Genomic DNA, 24,224 nt, shown 5'->3' on the forward strand with positions numbered 1-24,224 from the left:
TGACTGTTCTACATAGCGGAAAGTCAAGTTTCAGCCCTGAAGTACAAAGCTTAAACCAAAAAAGCAAGAAGATAATATCCTCACTTGGGTGACAGTCAAACATCATCAGGAAGAAAGAAATTACTACTAAAAGCTGCCATTCATTGCTCTGTAGGAAGATCACTAGAAAAGTAATCCTCATATAAGGGAGGAGAAACTAATTGTTACCCTGATGAGGCATGCAAGTATAGTAGAAATGAAAATTGGAACTTGCCTTAGAGAAGACACTTTTTTACTAGGGGAAACACCTTTGAACTACTTTGGTACTTCAGGGCTACAGAATGACTGAGTGCAAAGAATAGCATCTTGAAGACCTAAGTGGCCACAGCAGACGCAAGAAACCTATCTAGCCAGTTGGTAGATTTGTAAGACAGTGGCCAAACAAAAAAAAAAAGCTACTCTAGACTCTAGAACTGCTCAGCCAAGGACATGTAACAATTTGCACATAGTGCAAAACAGCCTACTTGGCAATATAATACTCTCTCCTTGAATCTTGCCTGCTTACCAATTAGCACATCCCTTAGAAGTGCAACAAAGATGTTGTAGACATGAGCATCATTCAACTCCAGACAGAGGTTCCCATAGGTTTGAGGAACAGCTCCTGAGTTCTGTGCAATCAGGTCTGGGATTACCTAATATATCTATGGTGTGCCCAAGAAATGAGGCCCCAGAATTATCCTCATCAGACCACATCCAATAGGATGGCTACTGCCATGTTGTATTGGCTTATCAAACACCATCAAAAGGAATCTCATCAGAGGACAAGTCAGTTTTCCTAACCACGGTTTAGAAGTGCAGACAAGCAAATAGGCAAACAGCTATGAAGCACCAGGATTTAATATCATTAAAGAGTCAAGACAATGTGGTTTTCTAGGATGCATCTTGCATGGACAAGGACTCTAGAAACACCCACTCTGCACCTTGCCCTGTGGTCCAAAAGCACTGCAAAAGGCATTTGTGGAATGTAAAAGCAGCTCTGCAGGTTTGTTATTCTCTGTGTAAAAACAAAACGTTCCAAGATTAAGAAAGCAGGGTGTTACTGCTGTGGGAGGTTTCACAAAATCCTTTATGTTGGAAGAGATGTCTTGACATTGGCCAGTCCAACCTGCCTGCTCAAGCAGGGTAAGTTCTAGCACGTTGCACGAAACTGTGTCCTATTGGGTTTTTACTGTCTCCACAGATGGAGATTCCACAACTTCTTCAGGCATCCCATTCCAATGTCCAAGGTTTGACCACCCTCACTGTTTCAGTTTTTAGAAACTCCTTCTCTCTTTAAGAAATCCTACAATTATAAAAAAGTTAACATTTACTACATGCAAAAAGCCTGCTAAAATGACCCACATTAATTCAGTTCTACCTTGTACTTTTAGCTGCCTTCTGCAATAGAGAACAAATTTCAAGTCTATCACTTTGAGAGGATAATAGTACTAAGCACTTACCATCAAAATGCTGCACATAGTAGATATGAGGCATCTAACCTAAATAGCTTGAAGCTGCTGCAGTATTTTGCCTGCAGAAGGTGAAGGCCCAAGGTGCCAAACCCCAGAATAATACACATCCGTTTCTTATGTACCTTGGCAGCCAAAGAATGAGTCAAACTTGCCAGAGCGCTTTGCTCATAATAGGTAAAATGCTTGACTGAATTTTAGTTACAACTCAACATGGCTTCAGAGTTATTTTAACCCGTGGCCAATCTGCACATGGATGTCCAAACTGCCTAGCCACAGAAATAACAAGCATAGCAAAGCCAGGTTCAAAGTGTTTTCTCTTTACATCTACATCTAAGATATGTGTTATTCATGCCACACTGTGCAAATATAACTGCAAGAACTCCAGCTCCAAAAACAGAAGTGGTAGGAAAGTAAGAGCTAGTAATCAACGGTATTACTCCTACCTTTGCCCAAGTAAGAAAGACTAAAATGTTTTGCAGAGTTAGTTGATGACACTTCCGTCTGCAGCAATTAGCCTCATAAAAGGTATCAAAAGAACCTGGCAAGAATAAGCTTCATCATGGTGTTGCTGTGATTTTTTTTTTTTTAAAGAAAAACAAGAAAAACAAAAAACTGAGGAAACTTCTAAAACAAAAGCAGTAATGTGTGGCAAGAGAATTTAGAATTGTGTTCCAAAATAAAGGAGAATTTGGAAGCACAGACCAGCCAACACTCTCAACAAATCAGACACTATATTAAGTCACATTTAAGATATTTTACTCAAAAGTATTTAAACCTGTCTTAGAGTGGAGTTATAATTTAGATGTTATGAGAACCAAAGCTGCCTCTCCCCTCCAGGACTCTTGCAGACATTTCTGTTTAACAATCATCATTGGCTCAGATGTTGGGCATTTTTGTCAGAGCAGGTGAGAAGGAGTAATAATGCTTTGGCTGGGACAGCAAGAAAAAGAAGTAGTTGCCAGGAGAACCAATTAGCTAGCAAACTACCTAACAACACTGAAACTTTACTTAACACACACAAAGTGACTACTTGGCAAGTTTTCAGAAAAGGAACCTACTTCCCTCAAGCTACAGCAACTGAGATGTTAAAGTGCAACCACTCCTCAGAGAAACCCTTTAATAATCTGCACTGTTTTACTGCTAGGTGAGAATTACAGTAACAGTTCTTGGGTGGTAAAGTACAATAAATCGTGCCAATTAAACTTGAGACACTCAAGGTTTCTACCATCAGTTTTTCAAGCACTCCCTCAACAGATTAGTGGAACTGAACTTGCAGTAAGAATTAGCTCCTGAAAAATCCCAAACACTATCTTGCTTTCTGAAATTTTAGTTTATAGAGTTACAGCTAACAGACATAAAAAGAAGCAAAAGCTTTGTGACCAATGATAGAAAGGTGTGTCATTTCAATATATATTTCTTATTTTCTACCAATCTGGACACGCCTCCAAGTCATCTGTTGCTAGCAAAAAGCTGCAGCCTTGCCAGGGCCATGTAATTTATCACAACCAGATGGTGTGCCGTCATTAAAGGAGGGGCTGCTATCATTCCAGGGCAGAATAATTACCTTCCCTTTGAACCAAGGACAATGTTTTCAATAAAAACCCAAGGCTGTTTAATGCAACTTCCAGTGTGTCAGACTCCCACTGTGCAGCTCCAGGATTCATTAGACTCACAGAAATGAAGGAGACCATTTGTTAAAAGCATAACACAAGTCTCTCAAAGAGACATTGATGATATATAATTAAAAAAAAAAAAAAAGTGGCATTCTGAATTACCTTTAAGAGCTTTTTGCATAGACTTCACATCACAAGTTTTACAGGGAAAGTAGTTGTATTGCATAAAAATGCCACCTATGTCCCAGGTCTTTTAAGTAAACTACAGTAGATCTTCACTGCTCTGCTCTGCACCTCTTCTGGCTATGAATTTTTTGCATCTCAAAAGCAGAAGTAGCAATATTTATTCTGTGAGGAAGCCTAACAGGCAAGGGTTGTGAAGCCCAGATAATTAAAGGTTAGCTTGTAAAAGATGCTAAAGAAGAACTGAAAGCCACTTCTTCCAGACCAAAATACCACTAGGCTGTCATTCCTCTGACATCTGGAAATACATCCCAATTAAACTGGAGTAATTCAGAGAACTGAACCTTGCAGTGTAATTAAACAAGTTACAGTACAACCAAATGGTAACTTCACTTTGAGCAATGCAAGAGGCTGGATGAATTTTACTACATACTAAATTTCTACTACAGCTTCAAACTCTGCCAAATAAAAAAGCAGTAATTATTTGAACACTCAAAGCATTTTCTGATTTTGCTTCCAAGCCAAATCTTGACATTCAGCTTCCCCTTCTTTCAACAGCACATATTTAATGAAGTGGTTAAGAAACACATTCTCTTTTCACAACAGCAGAACATTTTGTTCATCTTGAAAAGCTAGTATACCTATCAAGCCTGGGAAACTGCAGTTGAGCTCCAAGCCCAAGTGTGATCATTTCCAGGAATTACATGTAACAAAACAGAATGGAAATGTTCATTCATAGTTTTAGTCCCAGGATTCTAACAAACATTAAACTAAGGCTTAGCCCAGTTTACTCTTGATTGACCCTCTAACTAAGATCAAATCAGCACATTATTTTCTTCGTGCAGCAGCTGCCTAAAGGACACTACCCACATTCTATTATATATTACATATGATTTACAACTTCGGAAGAAAAAGATATTTGGGTGAAGCATGATAGAAAAATTCCACAACAATTAAACAGCATTTAAGATAGCGCACAAATCTGAACTTGATGTGCATTTCTGCTCATCACCTTCAGGAGGTGCAGTCAGTAGCTGATTGATGGCTTATCACCCAGAAGACAAGAGCTAACAAAAAAGGAGTAAACATAAGGCACAAGACTTCTCAGTCCTTGTAAGAATCAGTTATGTGAACAAAGTTTCACAGGGAAAGAATAAGTTGTCTTCTCTGTATGAAAAAGCAAGGGTGCTCTTACCTTAAGTCCATCCCCAGCAGAAATTCATAAACATCACTGGAAAAATCTCTCTTTATTGCTCTTACTGAGGACATGCAGTGGGGACATAACACAATGGAGACTGCAAGTAAGAAACTTCCACAGAGATCCATTTCATCGAATCATAGAATCATAGAATCCTAGGGGTTGGAAGGGACCTCGAAAGATCATCTAGTCCAACCCCCCTGCCAGAGCAGGGTCACCTAGAGTACATCACACAGGAGGGCGTCCAGGCGGGTTTTGAATGTCTCCAGAGAAGAAGACTCCACAACCTCTCTGGGCAGCCTGTTCCAGTGCTCAGTCACTCTCACAGTAAAAAAATTTTTTCTGATATTCACCTTAAACCTCCTATGCTCCAATTTGTATCCATTACTCCTTGTCCTATCACTGGTCATCACTGAAAAAAGCTTAACTCCATCTTCTTGACACTCACCCTTTATGTATTTGTAAACGTTGATGAGGTCACCCCTCAGTCTCCTTTTCTCCAAACTAAAGAGACCCAACTCTCTCAGCCTTTCCTCATAAGGGAGATGTTCCACTCCCTTAATCATCTTTGTGGCTCTGCACTGGACTCTTTCAAGCACTTCCCTGTCCTTCCTGAACTGAGGGGCCCAGAACTGGACACAATACTCCAGATGTAGCCTCACCAATGCAGAATAGAGGGGGAGGAGAACCTCCCTTGACCGACTAACCACACCCTTTCTAATGCACCCCAGGATGCCATTGGCCTTCTTAGCCACAAGGGCACATTGCTGGCTCATGGTCATCCTCCTGTCTACCAGGACCCCCAGATCCCTTTCACCTACACTGCTCTCCAGCAGGTCAGCCCCCAACCTATACTGGTGCATGACATTTTTCTTCCCCAAATGCAAAACTCTACACTTGCCCTTGTTAAACTTCATCAGGTTTTTCCCCGCCCAAGTCTCCATCCTGTCTAAGTCTCTCTGAATGGCAGCACAGCCTTCTGGTGTGTCAGCCACTCCTCCCAGCTTGGTGTCATCAGCAAACTTGCTGAGGGTACATTCTGTACCCTCATCCAGGTCATTGATGAAGATATTGAACAACACCAGTCTGTGGGCTTTGGAAAACCCTGTGAAATCTCCATTAAAGGCTACTGCATAGGTGCAAGAAGTGCTCAAACTCTGAGAAGAATTTTAAGAGTTAGTAAAAACAGAAATGTTTGTTGTCAGAGGATGTAGGGAGGCAACTAGGAAAGCTAAGGCCTCCTTGGAACTTAACCTTGCAAGTCAGGTCAAGGATAATAGAAAGGGCTTTTTCAAATACATAGCCAACAAAACTAACACCAGAGGCAATATAGGCCCACTGATGAATGAGGTGGGTGCCCTAGAGACAGAGGATATAAAGAAGGCAGAGGTATTGAATGCCTTCTTTGCCTCTGTCTTTACTCCTGCAGGCTTCCCCCAGGAGCCCCAGATCCCTATAGCCCCAGAAGAAGTCAGGATAAAGGAGGAGTTTGCCTTGGTAGATGAGGATTGGGTTAGGGATCAGTTGAGCAATCTGGACAGCCACAAATCGATGGGTCCGGATGGAATGCACCCAAGGGTGCTGAGGGAGCTGGCAGAGGTCATTGTTAGGCCACTCTCCATCATTTTTGCTAAGTTGTGGGCAACAGAGAGGTACCTGAGGACTGGAGGAAAGCAAATGTCACTCCAGTCTACAAGAAGGGCAAGAAGGAGGACCCGGGTAACTATAGACCGGTCAGCCTCACCTCCATCCCTGGAAAGGTGATGGAACAACTTGTCCTTGGCACTATCTCTAGGCATATCAAGGATCAGGGGGTCATTAAGAGCAGTCAACATGGTTTTACCAAGGGTAAGTAATGTTTGAGCAACCTTATAGCCTTTTATGAGGTATTAACTAGGTGGATAGATGATGTGGTTTATCTCGATTTCAGTAAAGCATTTGACAGGGGTCGGTCCTGGGACTGGTGTTGCTCAATATCTTCATCAACGACCTGGATGAGGGTACAGAATGTACCCTCAGCAAGTTTGCTGATGACACCAAGCTGGGAGGAGTGGCTGACACACCAGAAGGCTGTGCTGCCATTCAGAGAGACCTAGACAGGCTGGAAAGTTGGGCAGGGAGAAACTTAATGAAATTCAACAAGGGCAAGTGCATCTTGCATCTGGGGAAGAACAACCCCATGTACCAGTACAGGTCGGGGATTGACCTGCTGGAGAGCAGTGTAGGTGAAAGGGACCTGGGGGTCTTGGTGGACAGGAGGATGACCACAAGCCAGCAATGTGCCCTTGTGGCCAAGAAGGCCAATGGCATCCTGGGGTGCATTAGAAAGGGTGTGGTTAGTAGGTCAAGAGAGGTTCTCCTCCCCCTCTATTCTGCATTGGTGAGGCCACATCTGGAATATTATGTCCAGTTCTGGGCCCTTCAGTTCAAGAAGGACAGGGAACTGCTGGAAAGAGTCCAGCGCAGAGCCATGAAGATGATGAAGGGACTGGAACATCTCCCTTATGAGGAAAGGCTGAGGGAACTGGGTCTCTTTAGCTTGGAGAAAAGGAGACTGAGGGGTGATCTCATCCATGTTTACAAATATGTAAAGGGTGAGTGTCAGGACGATGGAGCCAAGCTTTTTTTAGTGATGACCAGTGATAGAACAAGGGGCAATGGATGCAAACTGGAGCATAGGAGGTTCAAGGTGAATATCAGGAAGAATTTCTTTACTGTGAGAGTGACAGAGCACTGGAACAGGCTGCCCAGAGAGGTTGTGGAGTCTCCTTCACTGGAGACATTCAAAACCTGCCTGGATGCATTCCTGTGTGATGTACTCTAGGTGACCCTGCTCTGGCAGGGGGGTTGGACTAGATGAATCTTTCGAGGTCCCTTCCAACCCCTAGGATTTTGCGATTCTGTGATTCTGTGATCCTTCTATGAAGAAAGTACAATCAGAACTACCAATATTAACTGATGCCACAGTGCTTGGAAAAATGAAGCCATGGAATACAGGTTACACCACAGCACAGATGATCAGCTACTAGTTATGTCAGCACTTAAGCCAGGGCAGAACAAGACTGTAGCATGTTCAGAACCCTCCTCTTCAGTGAGGTCCTTCTCCAGTAAGTGAACCAAAGAAGTGATACCAATTTCTAATTAATACCACATCAAAACAAATAATACAACTCTAAGGACAAACACGTCTGAACAGTTTTGCTGTAGGTTTTACTACGATTCTTCCTTCTAGTTTGCATTTTAGATTTCCTAAATAATCTGAATTTTCTAAAGCCAGCAACTGAATTAATATATTTGATAAAGTGAAACACCTTAGTTCCTCTTGCCACACAGTTGGATTGGTATCTGCATTATAATTAAATGAAACAAGGGGAAAAAAAACCTGAAACTACAAAAAATCACACAAGACACCAACAGTCAAATTTGCTGAGCTTTGTAGTGTGAACCTCAGTACAGTTCTGAGGGATACAGATTTTTAAAGGTTCCACTGGAATGCAGTATCATGGGTACACTAACTAGCATTTAAAAAATCCCCACAGCTATTTTCAGCATTGTGATAAAAATACAGCCAATAGCTTACCCTTGGAAACAGTAAATGTATTCTTTGAAATCTTTCTTGTTTAAAATATTGTTCCACAATAGGAACAACACACAGCTCTTTGGCACATCCAAAAGACAGGATTATTTGTAACTTAATAGGGAAACATTTCAGCAGTCTTAATACCAGGGTAATTCCTATGCAAGTCTGGCATTTGAGATATGCTACGTATTTGTCACTAAAGTTTATGGATTTTTCTGCCCTTCTGTGCAGTCCTTCAGTTGATGCATTGTCTATAACAGTACCCCCTCCCACACATTCACTCTCAGGTTGCTGAAGAGATTATTGGTCCTCTGAACCTCCCTCAGACCATCTCTTTGTTCTACAAGGCACCACACAGTCCTCTGAGGTTCACAGCTAACGTGATACCAACAGCCTCGTCTGGCTGTGAGCGAAGTCAGCAAAATGTATGGGTTGACATTTGTCAGCCTTTATGAGAGATCTTAAGAACCACTGGGTTTGTAGCAGCAACCTTCACAAGGTTTAACACTTAGGCTGCAGTGCTTTTTCTCCCTCTGATTTTAAAAGCTGCCCGTTCCCTCTGTAGAGATACAAAATTGACACACAACAGGGATACAGAGCCATCAGCATCTCAGACTCCCTGTATGATAGTTAGAGGAAATTATTTGCTGACCTCAAGCTGTCTTTGAAGTCTGCACAAGCACACACAGAGAAGAGGGAAGGAGTATTCAGCAGGACATACACCCACTTAGGCCTGCCTCTGCAGAAAGGTCTGCTGGATTGATTGTCTCTCAAAACCTGGAAATGCCTGGGCTGCCAAAAAACTTTTGGCTATAGACAGTGTTCAAGGACTGCTGTGAAGCAGACTTTGCACATCACTGTTTTATTTAAGCCTAACATACAAAAACTGTCATGAGGCAAGTGCTGTTTTGCAAAAGTCTGAATTACTAATCAGTTAGCACTAGGAAAAAAACCCACACCCCCAAACCCGATATAGCTCTTTTATTTAGAAACCACAACTCCCATTCACATTTACACTGGCTTTTATCTTCCATAAGACAATATACAAACTAAAATGAATTGCTCGCATTGCTTACTGTCAGCAGCCTTTTGATTTTAACAACAGAGAAACTACCAAATAGTAGACCTATACTGCATAAATAATCAATTTGAATTAACTATGTAAAAGAGAACCACATTCTCAAACATAATGCCAACAATTTGTAATTTATTCCAAGAACTCAGTTTCAAGAGATGGGAAAGTCTTTAATAATTTCTCTGCATACTCAAAATGTACTGTGTATTACAGAAACCTGCTTTTTTAAGACGCAGGAAAGACTTAAGAAAGATTGCTAGTAGCTGGTACCATCAGATTCCTTACTGAGTACTAGAATTACATTTAGCCAAGTAAGATGCTTTTAAATTTTTTTCCCATTATTAACTACAGTGGTATACCAGGATCCAGCCAGACACTGCAGAAATAGCAACTGTGTCTAAAGTTTGCACAATTAAGAACAAAACATCCCACGCTCTCCATTTGTGTTCAGTGTGAATTTTCACAGACAGTAGGAGGATTTCATGTCTTTGGTGAAGAACTGATTTTGTTCAAAAGAAAAAAAAGAAAACCAAAACAACCAAACAAAAAACCCCAACCAAAACACTGCTGACAAAATAAATAAATAAATAATATATATATATATATATATATATATGCATTCACTCAATTTTATCATTAAAGAAGAGTGAGAAGAGGAGGAGAGCATGTGTTTGTGTATCTAAAAATCAGTAAGACTGACTGAATACAAAATTATTTCTTATGCAGAGGACTCTATAGGAAAAACTCCATTTCATAGTCACATTACACTTATCTTCTCTGATACGTTCCAAGCTCTATATAACAATGCTGCAGTGGGAGATTAGGCTCATGAGGAGATCCAGAAATGTACCCTGACTCCAGCCCCACAGGCCACCACAGTATTTTTCCACACAGAACTTCTCCAGAGGCTGAATTTCTACTGAAAGCAACTTAAGTTCTCTCTAGATTATCATAGCTAAACAGAAAACCTAGACTGGACCAAGTGACTGCCCTCTGAGAGAAAGTGAGAACAAAAATACACTACCAGCTCAACTTCACTCACACAAGCTGAAACATCTGGTGTGGAACAGCAGTACTGCCTGCAACAAGTAATCCCACTCCCTCCCATTCCTGGAAATCCAGAACACAATTCATGAAATACAATTCATAAGAGCAATACTTTATGATTATTTAGTTTTTATGATTAGCTGTTCATGTTTGTTTATACCATGTTCACTGTATCCGGTTACACTGCTGTCACAGCTGAAATTCACAGCATGCTAACAACTATGATTTACAGTCATCTTTCTTTTTGAAAGTGAATGTAAAAAGCATTGGTTCAGATGAATCAATAACTTTAAAGAATAAGATTAGGGCTACCCCTCCAGAACAAATACATTAAGTTTGTGTTGCCTGGGTACATGAATTTTCTAACTCTGCATATTAATTACTGGGAGGATTTATGTGATTAATATTAACACTAGTTACACAATATCTCATACAAATTGTGTATTATGAAAATGCAGAGTCATTATAATAAAATACATAATCATTGCAAAGGCAGCTGTACGTACCCTCTTTGACAGCTATTCTTGTGCCTTGCTGAGAAGGAAGGGAAAAGGAATGTGTGCTGTTCAGACTATTCTTCTAAACTGGTTATGGTGCCTCCACCATGAAGAAGTTAAAAACATGAAAAAACTTTATACAGTTTTATTGAAACTTAACTTGCCTCGTTAATGGAAATTTAAGAGAAAAGCAAGCATTTAAAAACTTGTTTTCTTTTTATTATACCACCTTGCACACTGGAACTGAAATAGCATGTCTTTGCGCTTAAAGTCTCAAGAGTAACACAAAGCTTCAGTAAAGAAGAGACAGAAGGAAACAGACTCAAACTCAAAGAGGTCAGCATGCATTTATGGCAGATTGAAGACACAAAGAGAAAAAACATCAGGAACACATACAAACATCACATTTCTTTATAGGCTAAGGAATGTGCAAGCTTTGACAAAGCATATTATATAAAGGATATTTATAATCTACGTCCATGGAGACAGGTCAGTAGCTTTACAACACAGAAACAAAGAGTGTGAACTATATTTTCCATCTGTTTTGTGCAGACTGTTTTTCAACAATGGAAGCCAGTATCAAAGCTAACTGTTCTTTGGAATTTTAAACAGCAACACAAGAGGGTAGATAAATGCTCTTTGCCTTTTTAGTACAAGAGAATATGATCAAGAACATGATCTCTTTTTATGTTTCAGCCAGGAACTGTTACAAATAACTTAGTAGTCCCATAGTTTAAATTAGCATTACTAACTGCCTTCACTAATTGTAAAATATCACATACATTACAGAAACAGATTATCGCCTCCAGCTGAACATCTTCTGTAAGAACAGCAAATCAGGCCACTTCACATTTTAATACAGCTATAGCCAAAAAAGATAAGGTCAATATAAAACACAAATTCAGTTTTAGCTTAAGCATGAAGAGAACAAAAACGCTAGCATTGTAAGAAATCTTTCCATCTCCAAAGTTCACGTACAATGGTAGCAAAAAGTCTCTCCAAAGTTGTTCACGCAAAAGAGATATAACAAGTAACAAATAGTATCTATTGTACTGATACATATCATTAGCACAAGTTCTTCCATGACGCTGCTGTTAGGCTGGAGTTCATCCTACATTATATGGCACAGATGTTCTCTACATATATAGACCACCGCAAATAGTATGTCAAATTTTTCTGAATGAACAAAAGCTGTATTGTACTTCAGTTGTTTTTTTTTTACAAAGCACAAAGTTCAAGTTTAATAGGTCTGATCTACGCAGACAACACGTTAAAGAAAAAGGCACTTGAAACACTTCACACGATAATACTACTAGAGAAAAACAAACATGTATGGATTTGTACAGCCCTCATGGTCACATGCTAGACTACCCTCAAATTCGCAGGGAGGTAATTGAACATTTATACAACCTGTACTAGCAAAAATCTCGCTATGAGAAATCTTCCCAAAGTCCCCCTATGAGCCTTCAATTAACCCTTCAATCTCACTAAACACATCAAGACCAAAACTTCAGCCATCTTATGTACCCCACCATATGGATCTAAGACTGTGCCTGAGCAGCAACACTTTCTCCCACAATTCCAATACCATTACAACAGAACTAACAAAATCCCTGGATGTTACACACACTTCCCAGAACACAGTGCAATTACCTTCAGTTACCAGGTATTCCCAGAGCTTGCATGAAGACACTGTTATGCAAATCCTTCACTTCATGACAAATTTTTAAAAGAACTCATCCTGAAGACAAGACAAACACTTGTAGGGTAATATTTTTCTATCTACGTAGCAACTTCCAAAGGTTTCCTTGGTACTAAAATGTATATGTTAACTATATACCAAAATCCATGGACTCAACCAAGATACTAGAGCACAACCTCCACAATCAACAGGCTACCAGCTGCTACCTTCTTACTAATAGAAGGAACAAAAAAATGGCTGTGCAGCCTTCCTCTACTACAAACTTGGCTACTTTTTCTCAAAACATGGTGAAGGAAGCAGGTGCAAGTATGAGGGATTATAAAAAATAGAAGGATTAATATCCAATAAAAATGAGTAGATATAAAGCAAGCTAGAGCAAAACCTCAAAGTTAGGAATGATGAAGTCTGACAGCCATACCTGTGTCACTGAATGCACAGTGTTAACAGATCAGTAGTAAAATAACTAGTTTCCAAGTTGGTGTGTTTTGTTGTGTTGCTTTTTTTGTTTGTTTTTTTAAATGACAGTAGGAATTTTCACCCATATTTAAATTAAAGTATTTTTCATACTAGATACAGTACTCTGGGAGAAAAAAAAGCCACATTCCTATGGTTTGAATTAAAAAAACCACTAAATGTTAACTCTAGATGTTGCAATAACCTCAGGATAGTGAAAATGAATACTACTTCAGTCTAAGTTAGCAAAGGTGTGAAACAATAAAACTTTCCTCATGAAATGTACATTGATAATCTTATGATAGTACACTACAGGTGTATTATTTATCATCTTTAACCAGTTTTCCATGCTTGAATTATGGAAAATCTGTTACATTAAAAAGTCATCCCTAAGGCAAGGATAACAAATAACTAATACTTAAGGATAAAACATATTAATTGCAGAGGCTTTTAAATCCAATTTCTAAACTTTAAAAATGCTCATCTTTTTTTGCAGCTTGCTTTTTTGTTTGTGTGTTTCTTGTTGGGGGTGGGATTATTTTTTTAAAAACTACTCACTGTACTAGTCTGAAATTTGTCTGGAAGTGCACTGGAGAACTTATATTTAAGCAGAAGTAACACTGATTTCAATTTGCAAGGTCTGCAGTTTCCTGTGTATATTGATTTACATATGAAAAAAGGTTTTTATCTGTACATTTCTCTCCTCTAATTGTCTACCTCTCAGCAGTTGCTGATCTATGATTCCCCTCTCAAACTCATTTCTCACAGTGCCTTGGTTGATGCTGGGACAGAAAGTTGTTCATCAGCTTCTGACCTTTCCAAGACCTCCAGGAGAGAAACTGCAAGTGTTGCTTCATCTGAAAGAGCTGGCCAACATTCAACATATTAACTTTTGCTATTCCAGGCACTCCTATGTGAAGCTTCTAGAAGAGACAGGGACAAGGACTTGCTTGAGAGAGTCCAATGGAGGGCTACAAGGATGATTAAGGGACTGAAACAACTGTCTTATGAGGAAATGCTGAGAGACCGAGGGCTTTTCAGTCTAGAGAAGACTGAGAGGGGATCTTATTAATATATATAAATATCTGGAGGGTGGGTGTCAGAAGGAAGGGGCAATCTCTTTTCAGTTGTGCCCTGCGATAGGATGACGGGCAATGGATGCAAGCCAGAACACAGGAAGTTCCACCTCAACATGAGGAAGAACTTATTTACTGTAAAGGTGACAGAGCACTGGAACAGGCTGCCCAGAGAGACTGTGGAGTCTCCTTCTCTGGAGACTATCAAGACCCATCTGTACGTGTTTCTGAGTGACCTGCCCTAGATTCTGTGGTGGTTCTGCTCAGGCAGAGGGGCTGGACTCAATGATCTCCAGAAGTCCCTTCCAACCCCTAACATTCTGCAATTCTGTGATAATGACAACTTTACACTAGGAAGGAAGGACTTACACAGGTAAGTGTAAATTCAACCCAAACTGTTCCTTTTGCAAATAATTTTAAGTACCTCTCATCTTTCAAATATACTTTTTTCTTTTTCTTTCTGTAAGGAATATGACCACTGCTATTACTAGGGGAATCTCAGGTGGTTCTGTTGAGCAAAGACTTTGTAATGTTTGAGAAAATGGAAAAAGACAAGAAAAGATGCAGTCACAATGCAAAATGAACAAGCTAATTACTCCAAGACTTTGTTTTGTGTAACAGTGTAGGAACAAAGGTGCATAGCAAGCATTCCCTATACCAAGCAGACACCAAGAAGGGTTTTCTTTGTCCAGATTTAACAGCAATAGACATGCAATTCTGAACTCGGTTTTGATTTAAAAAAACCCTCCTTCGTGGCAATCTTATCAGTAGAAACATCTCTAGCTACACGTGCATTAGAGTGAAAATCTTTATAAATTGGAGAGAATGCATTTTTAGCTGTACAAGAGCTACCTTTGACAACCCTAGGAAACACCTCACAAAAATCAGACTTATCCACAGGCCTTAATCTGTTTCTCTGAATCTCAAAGCTAGTTCAGCCAAATAGAGGGATTTGTACATCAGAAATCACAGGCAATGAGGTAGCCATAAGAAACAGCCCAGAGTAACTGCAGATGACAGTCTTCTCATTTTCTACAGCTGCATTAACCACTGAAGTGCTGCTCTTAACTATAAAATCAGTTGGGAACTGTGTAAGTGCAAGAAACAGTATTCAGGAAAAGTCAATTGATTGGTCACACTCCATGTCAACAGCTTAAAAGTTTCTAACAGCATTGTTCCTGAAGTAGCTGGACTAATGCTCAAGTTCTAGCACAGCAAAGCTTGATATTTGGTAGAAGAGGTACACCAGGCAGCTATAAAGTGCTCACCTTTGATCAGAAATAGTCACTAACCAGCTTAGTCTAAAATGGGACAAATGGAGCCAGGGCATCCATTCTCTCAACTGGATAAAAAGCAGGACTGAGGGGTGGGGTATGTTTGACAATCCTACTCTTTGGCAAACTTCTTCAGGAGATGGCAGTCATAAACACCAGAGTAACAACTTCTGGCCAGACTGAACAGAAATCAGCCCCATAAAGAAACAATGCTAGGATCACTGTAAAACAGGCTCCACGAGCTTGAGATAAAAATGAGATCCTACACAGAAGTAAGCTTTGACCAGTAACTTATCCTGTATCGTACTATGAGAAGTATTTTATCTTTGTGTTAGCAATTACTCTGAAAACCCGCAAAAATCCTGGCAGACAAAATACCCTCTACTAACAGTCTCTTGGCAGGAAGAGCCCTTAAGGGACAAGAAAAGTGAAGAGAATAGTCATAAATACCTCCTTTTCCTCAGTGATACTAAAAGGGACCCTATGGAATGGAGCACTGTAGTTCCCAAATGGTTCTGTCCCTCAACATGACCTTGATATACCTCTCAATATTGCTAGATATTTCACCTCCCTAACACAAGGAGCCATGGGAGAGACACAATGCTGCAAGTCTGTAAGTGCTCTTTATTAATGTGTCTTAAAATTTAAAATTTCCACTCTGCAGGAGTTGTTTTTGTTTTGTTTGCTTCTTAAATAGGAAGCTTACGTATGAAGTCACTGAGAAGGCAGCACCAGAATCTTTCAAAGAACAGTCTTCAAGACATCTTTTTGTGAAGACCTTGATCCATTCCCATAAGAGATCCTGAACAACATCTCAAATTTCTCCTTTGACATCGAAGATGCTTACAGCCAAGAAGTTCATCTTACAATAAAAGCTCTAGCCTGCAAATTTGACACCTTGTCAGAGCTGCCCACATCTGCTTGTATGTCTGTTATAGTAGCCATACTTGCCTTTCCAGTGTGCTCTCAGATTTACCCTAAATCTCTGCAATAATTTCAACAGGAAGGGTGTTGAGCTTTCCCATGTCAGTAAGTTGTATTTGGCAAGCAACTCCTGGTAGCCTGCCACCTGGAATTGCAGTGAGGTGGAAGAGAAGACTTTGTGCCTGAAAAGGCTCAAACCCTGGAGGCCTCGTCTCTGCTGTGACTTTTACAGACTTGTTTTTCCTGCACAGCTCTATTTTCGACAGATCCTGGAAAGATCAAAGCTGTGCATATAAAATCCACAATTGTCTCTATAATGCCAGGTCCTGAACAAAAAGTTACTTGTCAAGAATACAGCAATAACCCTAGAAAAGCTATTTTCAGTAATGTTTGGAGGTACTAAACATTCTGCTCCCAGATCTTTATACAGTTACTCTATAAGAGTACCACATCTGTTTGCAGAGAGTACTTGGTTCTGGTAGTTGCAGAGCAAATGAGTTCTCCACTACCCATTTAGGGTGTGAGTTTGTCAACACACTTATCCAATACAATATCAAGCTGACAAATAGGAAGGCAAGCTTGAAAGTCTTAGGAAGCTTCAGAAGCATTTTACTGGCACTTTTTGGGTTTGTTTTTTTTTTTTTAAATCTCAACTTCCAAAGACAAACAGTTAAGAAATCTTAGGAGCTGCCAGGCAACATGAAAACCATGCATACTTTGTAATACATTTCCCCTCATGCAGACCGTCTTGTAACCACAACTTCTCCACTATGCAACAATTAGGCAATAACCTGATCATTAACAGAAGCTTACCCAGAACAGCAAGAAGCTCCACAGGTTGATTTACCCTGTTCTCAACAAGCCAATTTGCCTTGAGCTGAACCCCACTGCTGAAGCTTAACTGCAAGAGAACCTGCACAAATTCATTTAAAGTAATCTCAAATCTCTCCACTGGCCATATTCTCTCAAAACACGTTAATTGGCATGCAGGTTTTTCAGACAGCAGCTTCTTCCTTCAAGGATTAAATCTGTACTGTTTAAGGAAGTTCATTAATTCTCAGACATTACCAAATATCTGCACACTATTGCAAACAATATATGCTAGTGAGCTGTTACCCAGCATTTTCTCCTTTCCTAGTAAGAGCAGCACACCAGCATTCTGTAGAAAGGTGGCAACTAGAGTGCTATTGAGAGTAAAAAGCAAACCACATGTTTTAAATCAAATGTAGCGTAAGAAAGAAAAATTTCATTACTCCAACAAAGCCTAAATTCCTAAGTGCATTTCTACTATGACAGACCAGTGTTTAGGCTATGAACATATGAGAGTTCACACCTGAACAGAAATAGCAGGAACCAGAATGTTATGAGAACAAAGTGGATGTACAGTTATAAAGGTTTATGAGCTCTTGCACAAACACCACAAAGTTGATTAAAGTCCAAAAGAAGAGGCACTGAAGAATTCTCACATTCCAATGCACAACACAAAGGGTACAACTCTGCTAATGTCTGTAAACACTCTTCAAAGCACAAAGGCTGAAAGATTTCTCCTGTCCAGCCCAGGTTAAAGCAATTTTTCTGGATGTTTGCCACGCTCTGTGGGAGGGAGGTAGGGGTGCAGCAACAAGCTGGATTTAAAAGATCCCCAGCTGGAAGCACAAATACAGAGAGTGATGTTTAAAACTGTCAGTCCCCTGGAGAGAAGCAGGAAACTCTCTTTATGACCCCCAGAGTATTTGTTTTTCCAACAGTTTCCCAGCTCAGCTTGAGATTCTCAAGGGCAGCAACAAAAAAAGTTTTCACTTCGCTCAAATTAGTTTTGACTGGTTCCCTGGTTCCCAAGGTGATAATTTAACACCTCATTAACAAGTGCATTATTGGAGGAAATTCAAATGAACCGATTTTAATGCTAATTTGATGTTTTCAACCTCAGCCTGCACAGAAGTATTTATTTCCCCTCTGGAGTACAACAGTAGCCACTGCATCCATTTGTGTATCCACTGCTAACAATGGCAAGGTACAAACTTCATTTTTAAATACACCATAAACTACTTTAAATTCTAGGTGATGTAACACGGGCTATCACTTCATTGGTACTTACACTTTATACTTGCATATATTTCTGGCTTGTCTTTGGAAAGAAAAGGGGAATTTTACAAAATGTCCAGCTACCTTCTAGTACTACTACTAGATATCTACTGATCAGGCAGTTGACTGAACTATTGAGGTCATACCTTCACTTGAGGGCCTGATTAACTGCATGGAAGTTAAAATACTAATTGCAGTCTTCGATCCTTTCTGCATCTATAGCAATGGTCATGTCTCCTCAACAGCTTAGTTAGGCTCAGTTCTTTGCCAAAACAGTTGTACATTCTTACTCCCTTTGGCTATAGTTGGTTTAACTACATTTTCTGATTGAACTCACTCAAGTTTGTTGCACAAAGCAGTGACAAGAGTAGATATTAATAGTATTTTTAAAAAACATTTTTAACACTTCCTCTAACGAGATGTAATCAACTATTAGCTCTTCACAACTGAGGAGCTCGGATAAGAGAAATACAAATCCAACTACGTGTAGCTAACTGCCTAGCCTTCAAAGGTTAGTCACGCCTTTCCGATCGCTGAGCTGCTGGGATGACCTACGCAACTGCTCCTGCTACTGACACTGCTTGTGACGTTAGAGCCACGTACAATAATAATCCTTGGTTTCTACACAGTGCTCAAATTTTGAATGAACGTTTTCTTCAAGTGCCATCTTGGGCAAGGTCTAACTTATTCTATACATAGAATCAAAATCATTTTGGTTGGAAAAGATCTTTAAGATCATCACCACTAAACCACGTCCTTAAGCGCCACATCTGCACTTCCCTGGAATACCTCCAGGGATGGTGATCCAACCACTTCCTTGGGCAGCCTGTTCCAGTGCCCAACAAACACTTCAATAAAGACATTGTTCTTAATATCCAACCTAAATGTTCCCTGGCACAACTTGAGGCCATTTCCTCTTGTCCTATCTCTGGTTTCTCAGGAGACCAACACCCACCAGAAAGAGATAAGGTCTTCCCTGAGCCTCATTTTCGCCAGGTTATACAACCTCAGTTCTCTCAGCTGCTCCTCCTAAGACTTGTGCTCTAGATCCTTCACCAGCTTTGTCGCCCTTCTCTGGACACACGCCAGCACCTCAATGTCCTTCTTGCAGGCAGAGGCCCAGAACTGAACACAGTATTTGAAGCACTGTGTTTGGGTGTGGAGTATCTGCCACATGAAAATGAGATGGAAGACAGTAAACTTATGTCAACATGTATAATTATTATTAGTTAACTAGTTTACTTCTTTTACAGCCCATGAACACTGCCAGCTTTAGTTGAAACTTAAAAAACCTTCTGGATTTGAGGCTAACCTTCCATTTTTAATACACGTGACAGCAAACTAAGTTTCATCTCTGAGGGAAGTTAACCAGTTCCTAGACTGGTTTCACCTTGCATGTTTTGATTTGCCCACATCTCTTGTCTGGTTACTTTATGATTTTCTTCTACTTGAACTCAGCGATTTTGCACAACAAACAGGCTGGGTCCTGAACACCGGCACTGCCAACAGAACACCAGTTGCACAGGATATATGACTATCTCTTATGTTCCCATAGTGTCTTTGAACTGGACAACCAGCATCAAAAATGTGCTTTTGCAGAAAGCAGCCTTCTCCATCTTTTCTACTCACCTTGCTCTACTATACATCGAAGCTGAATGTGAATATATGTGAGGTACTCAGTGCACTGTCACTGGAACTTTCTGAAAATATGCTATGTGCTTAAAATGTTCACCACTCCTGAGGACAACTGTTCCTTTGAAGAAATTCTCAGTCGTCACAAATAAAGTATGTTTTGTTTAAGACCACATGATGGTCTTCTAGCTAATTACATGCAAGACAAGTAATGCAAAGTAAACCAGGACTGACATACAGCATTGAGCTAATAATGCAGTGGAGTTTCAGAAGCAGTGTGGGAAACACTGCTACCAAGAACTTGTAACATGGCTCTGCCATCTCTTTGGCTGTTGGGAGTGTTTTTTGCAGCCTGGATGAATAAGCAAGTAACATACTTGTATACATATATAATTATATTCCTGCAAGTGGGATGGGGCTTTGAGCAACCTGGTCTAGTTGGAGGTGCCCTTGCCCATGCAGGGGGGTTGGAACTAAATGACCTTCAAGGTCCCTTCCAACCCAAACCATTCTATGATTCTGTGAACTATCTTCAGAGAGACTGAGGCTTGCTAGTCACTTACATGCATAAACAGTAGAGAGATTTAACAGTTCAGTTTGAACAAAAATCAAGACACCAGAAACTACTGGCCCAATTCAGGCAGCATATTTGCATGCCATCCATCTTACATTCTCTATAAGCAGCCATTCAGCTTTTCATAGCATCTGTATTTTGTTTGTGCTGCATCCTACTAATATCCTACTTAGTTGCTGGCAGCTTGCTGGAAAGATCTGAAAGGAGGTATTTACTTTTTCTAGTTACGTAATGTTTTAGTAACTACAATGCCTTACACTGTAAACTTAGACCCTCCATATATTTAATTCAGAACTAACTTGAAGTATAAGAGGAGAGAATTAGCTTATTTGTGCAAAACAATAGACAAAAAAATCCTTTAATCCTCCAAAACTAATTGCTTCCTACTACGTATTCCTCAGCTACTGACCATCTCGATCCGACATCACCATTTCCACAAAAGTCCAATGGCATGAAGGATGGCAGCACGTGGTGAAAGGAAGCAGGCAAAGAAGCAGCAAAGGCTCTTTACAACAAACCATACTTGAAGCCATTAAAAGATGTAGCAGTGGCCCAAAAATCAGGGTTGGGAGCTAGCAGTCTACTGTTACAATTCCAGCTCCTGTGCCCTTGTAAAACCACTGTCCTATCTCAGTTTTTCTTAATCCATTAGTTCAGCTTGACTAACTTAAAAGCAGTGACATTTTTGTAATATGCAGTTGATTCAGAGGTGCTTACCAGTGATCCAATTAACATAATTTCTCTACTTGTCTTCCACAGTTAACTCTTACCAGCAGCACTTTTCTCCACATTCACTTGTAGTCAAACCAACTGCAGGCAGTGGTCTCCCAGAGCCCCACCCCTAATTCCACAGAATCCCAAGGAAACTTCTCACCCAAATCCCTTAAACAAGGAAAAAACTTTGTCATGCTACCACTAAGCAGCTGCTCATTTCACCCAACTGAATTTTTGCCAACTTGATCCACAGAAAATGCCTACAAAGTAGTATCATCTCTAAAACCTTAAGGCAATTTAAAAAAAAGCATGACTGGGAAACAGCATGGTGCAGAAAAAAAACCCCAAAAAACAAAGAAGTACTTTCATACAGGGACCATCCTACGAGGTGCTCATCCTACCTAAAGGCTGACTTAGATGTTTTAGAAGACAGTAACACTTTCACGAGACCTGTAGCTGAGAAATCCTTTTGTGAGCATAAGTAGACAGGGACTTGGCTATAAGGCTGTAGTATCCAGCACTTCTGAAAAGTGCTACAGCTTGCAGATAAATCAGACATTCAGAAGCTTTTTTGAAATGACACAGCCTTCAAACACCAATCCCACTTCTTTTCTCAATATGAAGAATGACTAGGACTTCTGGTAATCCTGTGCACCAAGTCACTAGGATGTAGTCTGACATGCTTTTTAAGCAACACAACAACAACAACAACAACAACAAGAAAACCCTCTGAGTTTAAGATTATTTTTTTGCCAAATTGGTTCCTGATCTGGTTCACCTTTCAGCTCTGATGGATCTTCCTGGCATAATGGCAGGAGAACAGTCTGGAGCTCTGTAAGTTGATCCCATTCTCCTGAAAAAGCATCATACTGCAGCCTCACAAAGGCACAAAAATGCCTTTGTTTGAATACTGCAAACGGAAATCAGTTACCCATTCCTTGCTTCCCACTTCATTAAGCAAAACAGATACTGGAAGAAACCCAAAACAAGCAACACCTGAGCAGACCACAAACTGTTGGTAAATCATCAGTTTGAAAGGGCTCCAACAGTCACTTTTAAGATGGCAAGACCCAGCCCATTTGTACAACTTTTCGTGCAGCATGAAGCTTGATTAGTATCAGATGACCCAGGTTCAAGAGCAAGTACAGTTCTTCAGTATACACCACCACCTCGTGGCCAGATGCCTGCAGCTCCCATAACTGAATATATTCTGCAGTTAGAATTTTAAGACTCTCTGAACTGCACGCCACTGACAGCTCCTCAACAAACCAGACTGTCAGCCTGTGTGAGCTGCTCACATTTTAGTTACCTGTGAAGGAGGAAAAGTATTCTACAGGCAAAGTGCTGTACCATTTCAGTTTCACGGCTGCTTACCTATCATTATTTACTTCATGCTGTAACAGAAGGAGGTGGTTACCTCCCAGGCAGGAGAACTTGTGTATTTGACTTTGAATGCATTGACACTTGTACAAATTCCTCCTTTCTTACTTTCATAATGAAAAAGAAAACTAAGAAAAAGACAATTATGCTGCATTTCTTCTGCTACTGCATTAAGTCTACTAATCTTGAAAACTGCCTCTATTTCCCCAGGTAAAAAGAGATTTCAGAAACATTGCTGTATTTACTTTAACTGAGGTGCAAGCAAAAAATTATATTAGAGGTTAAAATCAAAAGCACTGCCCCTGTAGTAACCAGCACACTAGACTGTAAAAGATACATGGCAAAATACTCAGAAAGCAATCTAAGAAGTGAGGCTATAAACAGAAGACAGACAATGGGGAAAAAGGAGGAGAGAAAAGCTAGACAGAACAAAATTCAATATAAGACAACAGTGTGTTTTAGATAAGAGTAAGATGACTTACCTCTAGCTGGAAATTCCTTATGCTGTTATTAGGCTCATCTGACAAGTAGGATAGTAAATCCATTTATTGCCCCAGAAATTTGAAGTCTACATGTACTTAGAGATAATTTAGAATGTGTCCACTGAACAAGCTATCTGTTGAAGTGATAAAGAGGCTCTGTGTGGTTACCCATGCTTACTGCTAGAAAGACTTACCAACAGTTGTACCATCTTCACCCATAATGCACTTCATGGAGGTGATGATTTGCTCCACAACAGGAGGTGACATTGATGTTGCATACACAGCACTGTGAGAGTACGTCCTGAGGTAATCAATCAGTTCCTAGCAAAACACAAGAGGCATCAGACATTGCCTTCCCAGCACTCAAATAAATGCTTTATTGTGTCTTAATCACACAATAAAACAGGACACCACAAGAAACCTCTTTCAGAATGTCCTAGAAGACAAGAAGTATCTCAAGGATTGACTTTACCATACATGTAATAATCAGTTGAAAAGCAAACACCAGGGACATGACAACCCATGACTAATGTCCCTGGGCAAGAATGTGTGTCAGTCAAAGACAAACGCCTGTGACAGACTTCTTGAGCTAACACCACCAGCACTGGATTGCAACAAGGTGTTTGCATTGCTCAAGCTGTGCACAGGCTGTGTTTCTAAAGTGTTTGTTATAACAGTGGGAGTAAAACACAACTGAAACAGTGGGGAGCAGAATCCACAGGTGCTTATGTATCACACTCAATATAATTGTTTCTTCACAGAAATCACCAAACAGGAGAATAGGTCACAAGAGATTTTCTCCCATTTATCAGCACAATATAAATAAAGCAGCAGGTGTTATTTAACAGTGCAAGAATCTCAGCCTACCCCTCCTGCAAGGGTCATATAGGAAAAAGGGCCAACATATGGTAGACCTATGCTGCTTGTTGTTAACGGTAACAAAACTACTCTAAAATACCCAGACCACTCCACAAAAATATTATAAAGACCAGTATGAATGCCAGGACAGATTCAGTCTTCTGCTACTGCAAAATTAGTAATGATGGCCCTGTCAATAGCACAAGCTGAGAACATAGAGAAATACATGGAAGTTCAATTTCATGTTGCTGTCTGCCTGGAGTCAGTTAAATGAAAGGAAGTTGTAAAGAGACTTTGAAACAAACTAGGTAAGAAGATTTAAGGCCTCTTACCTCTGAAGCAATGCCTGTAACAGTAGCTAAAACACTGTTGCAAAGGACTCAGCTG

General features: G+C 40.2%; 1 protein-coding gene across 2 annotated transcripts in view; it reads right to left on the minus strand.

Moving 5' to 3' along the window:
- SPTLC2 (serine palmitoyltransferase long chain base subunit 2) overlaps positions 1-24,224 on the minus strand; it is an 82,649-nt gene that overhangs the window by 25,590 nt on the left and 32,835 nt on the right. For both annotated transcript variants that reach the window (XM_051620889.1, XM_051620890.1), the window contains exon 9: positions 23,174-23,300. In XM_051620889.1, the coding sequence (XP_051476849.1) occupies positions 23,174-23,300 (127 nt within the window). The remainder of the gene's footprint in view (positions 1-23,173; positions 23,301-24,224) is intronic.

Source organism: Apus apus, chromosome 5 (assembly GCF_020740795.1).
Source record: "Apus apus isolate bApuApu2 chromosome 5, bApuApu2.pri.cur, whole genome shotgun sequence".
Taxonomy (NCBI): Eukaryota; Metazoa; Chordata; class Aves; order Apodiformes; family Apodidae; genus Apus; species Apus apus.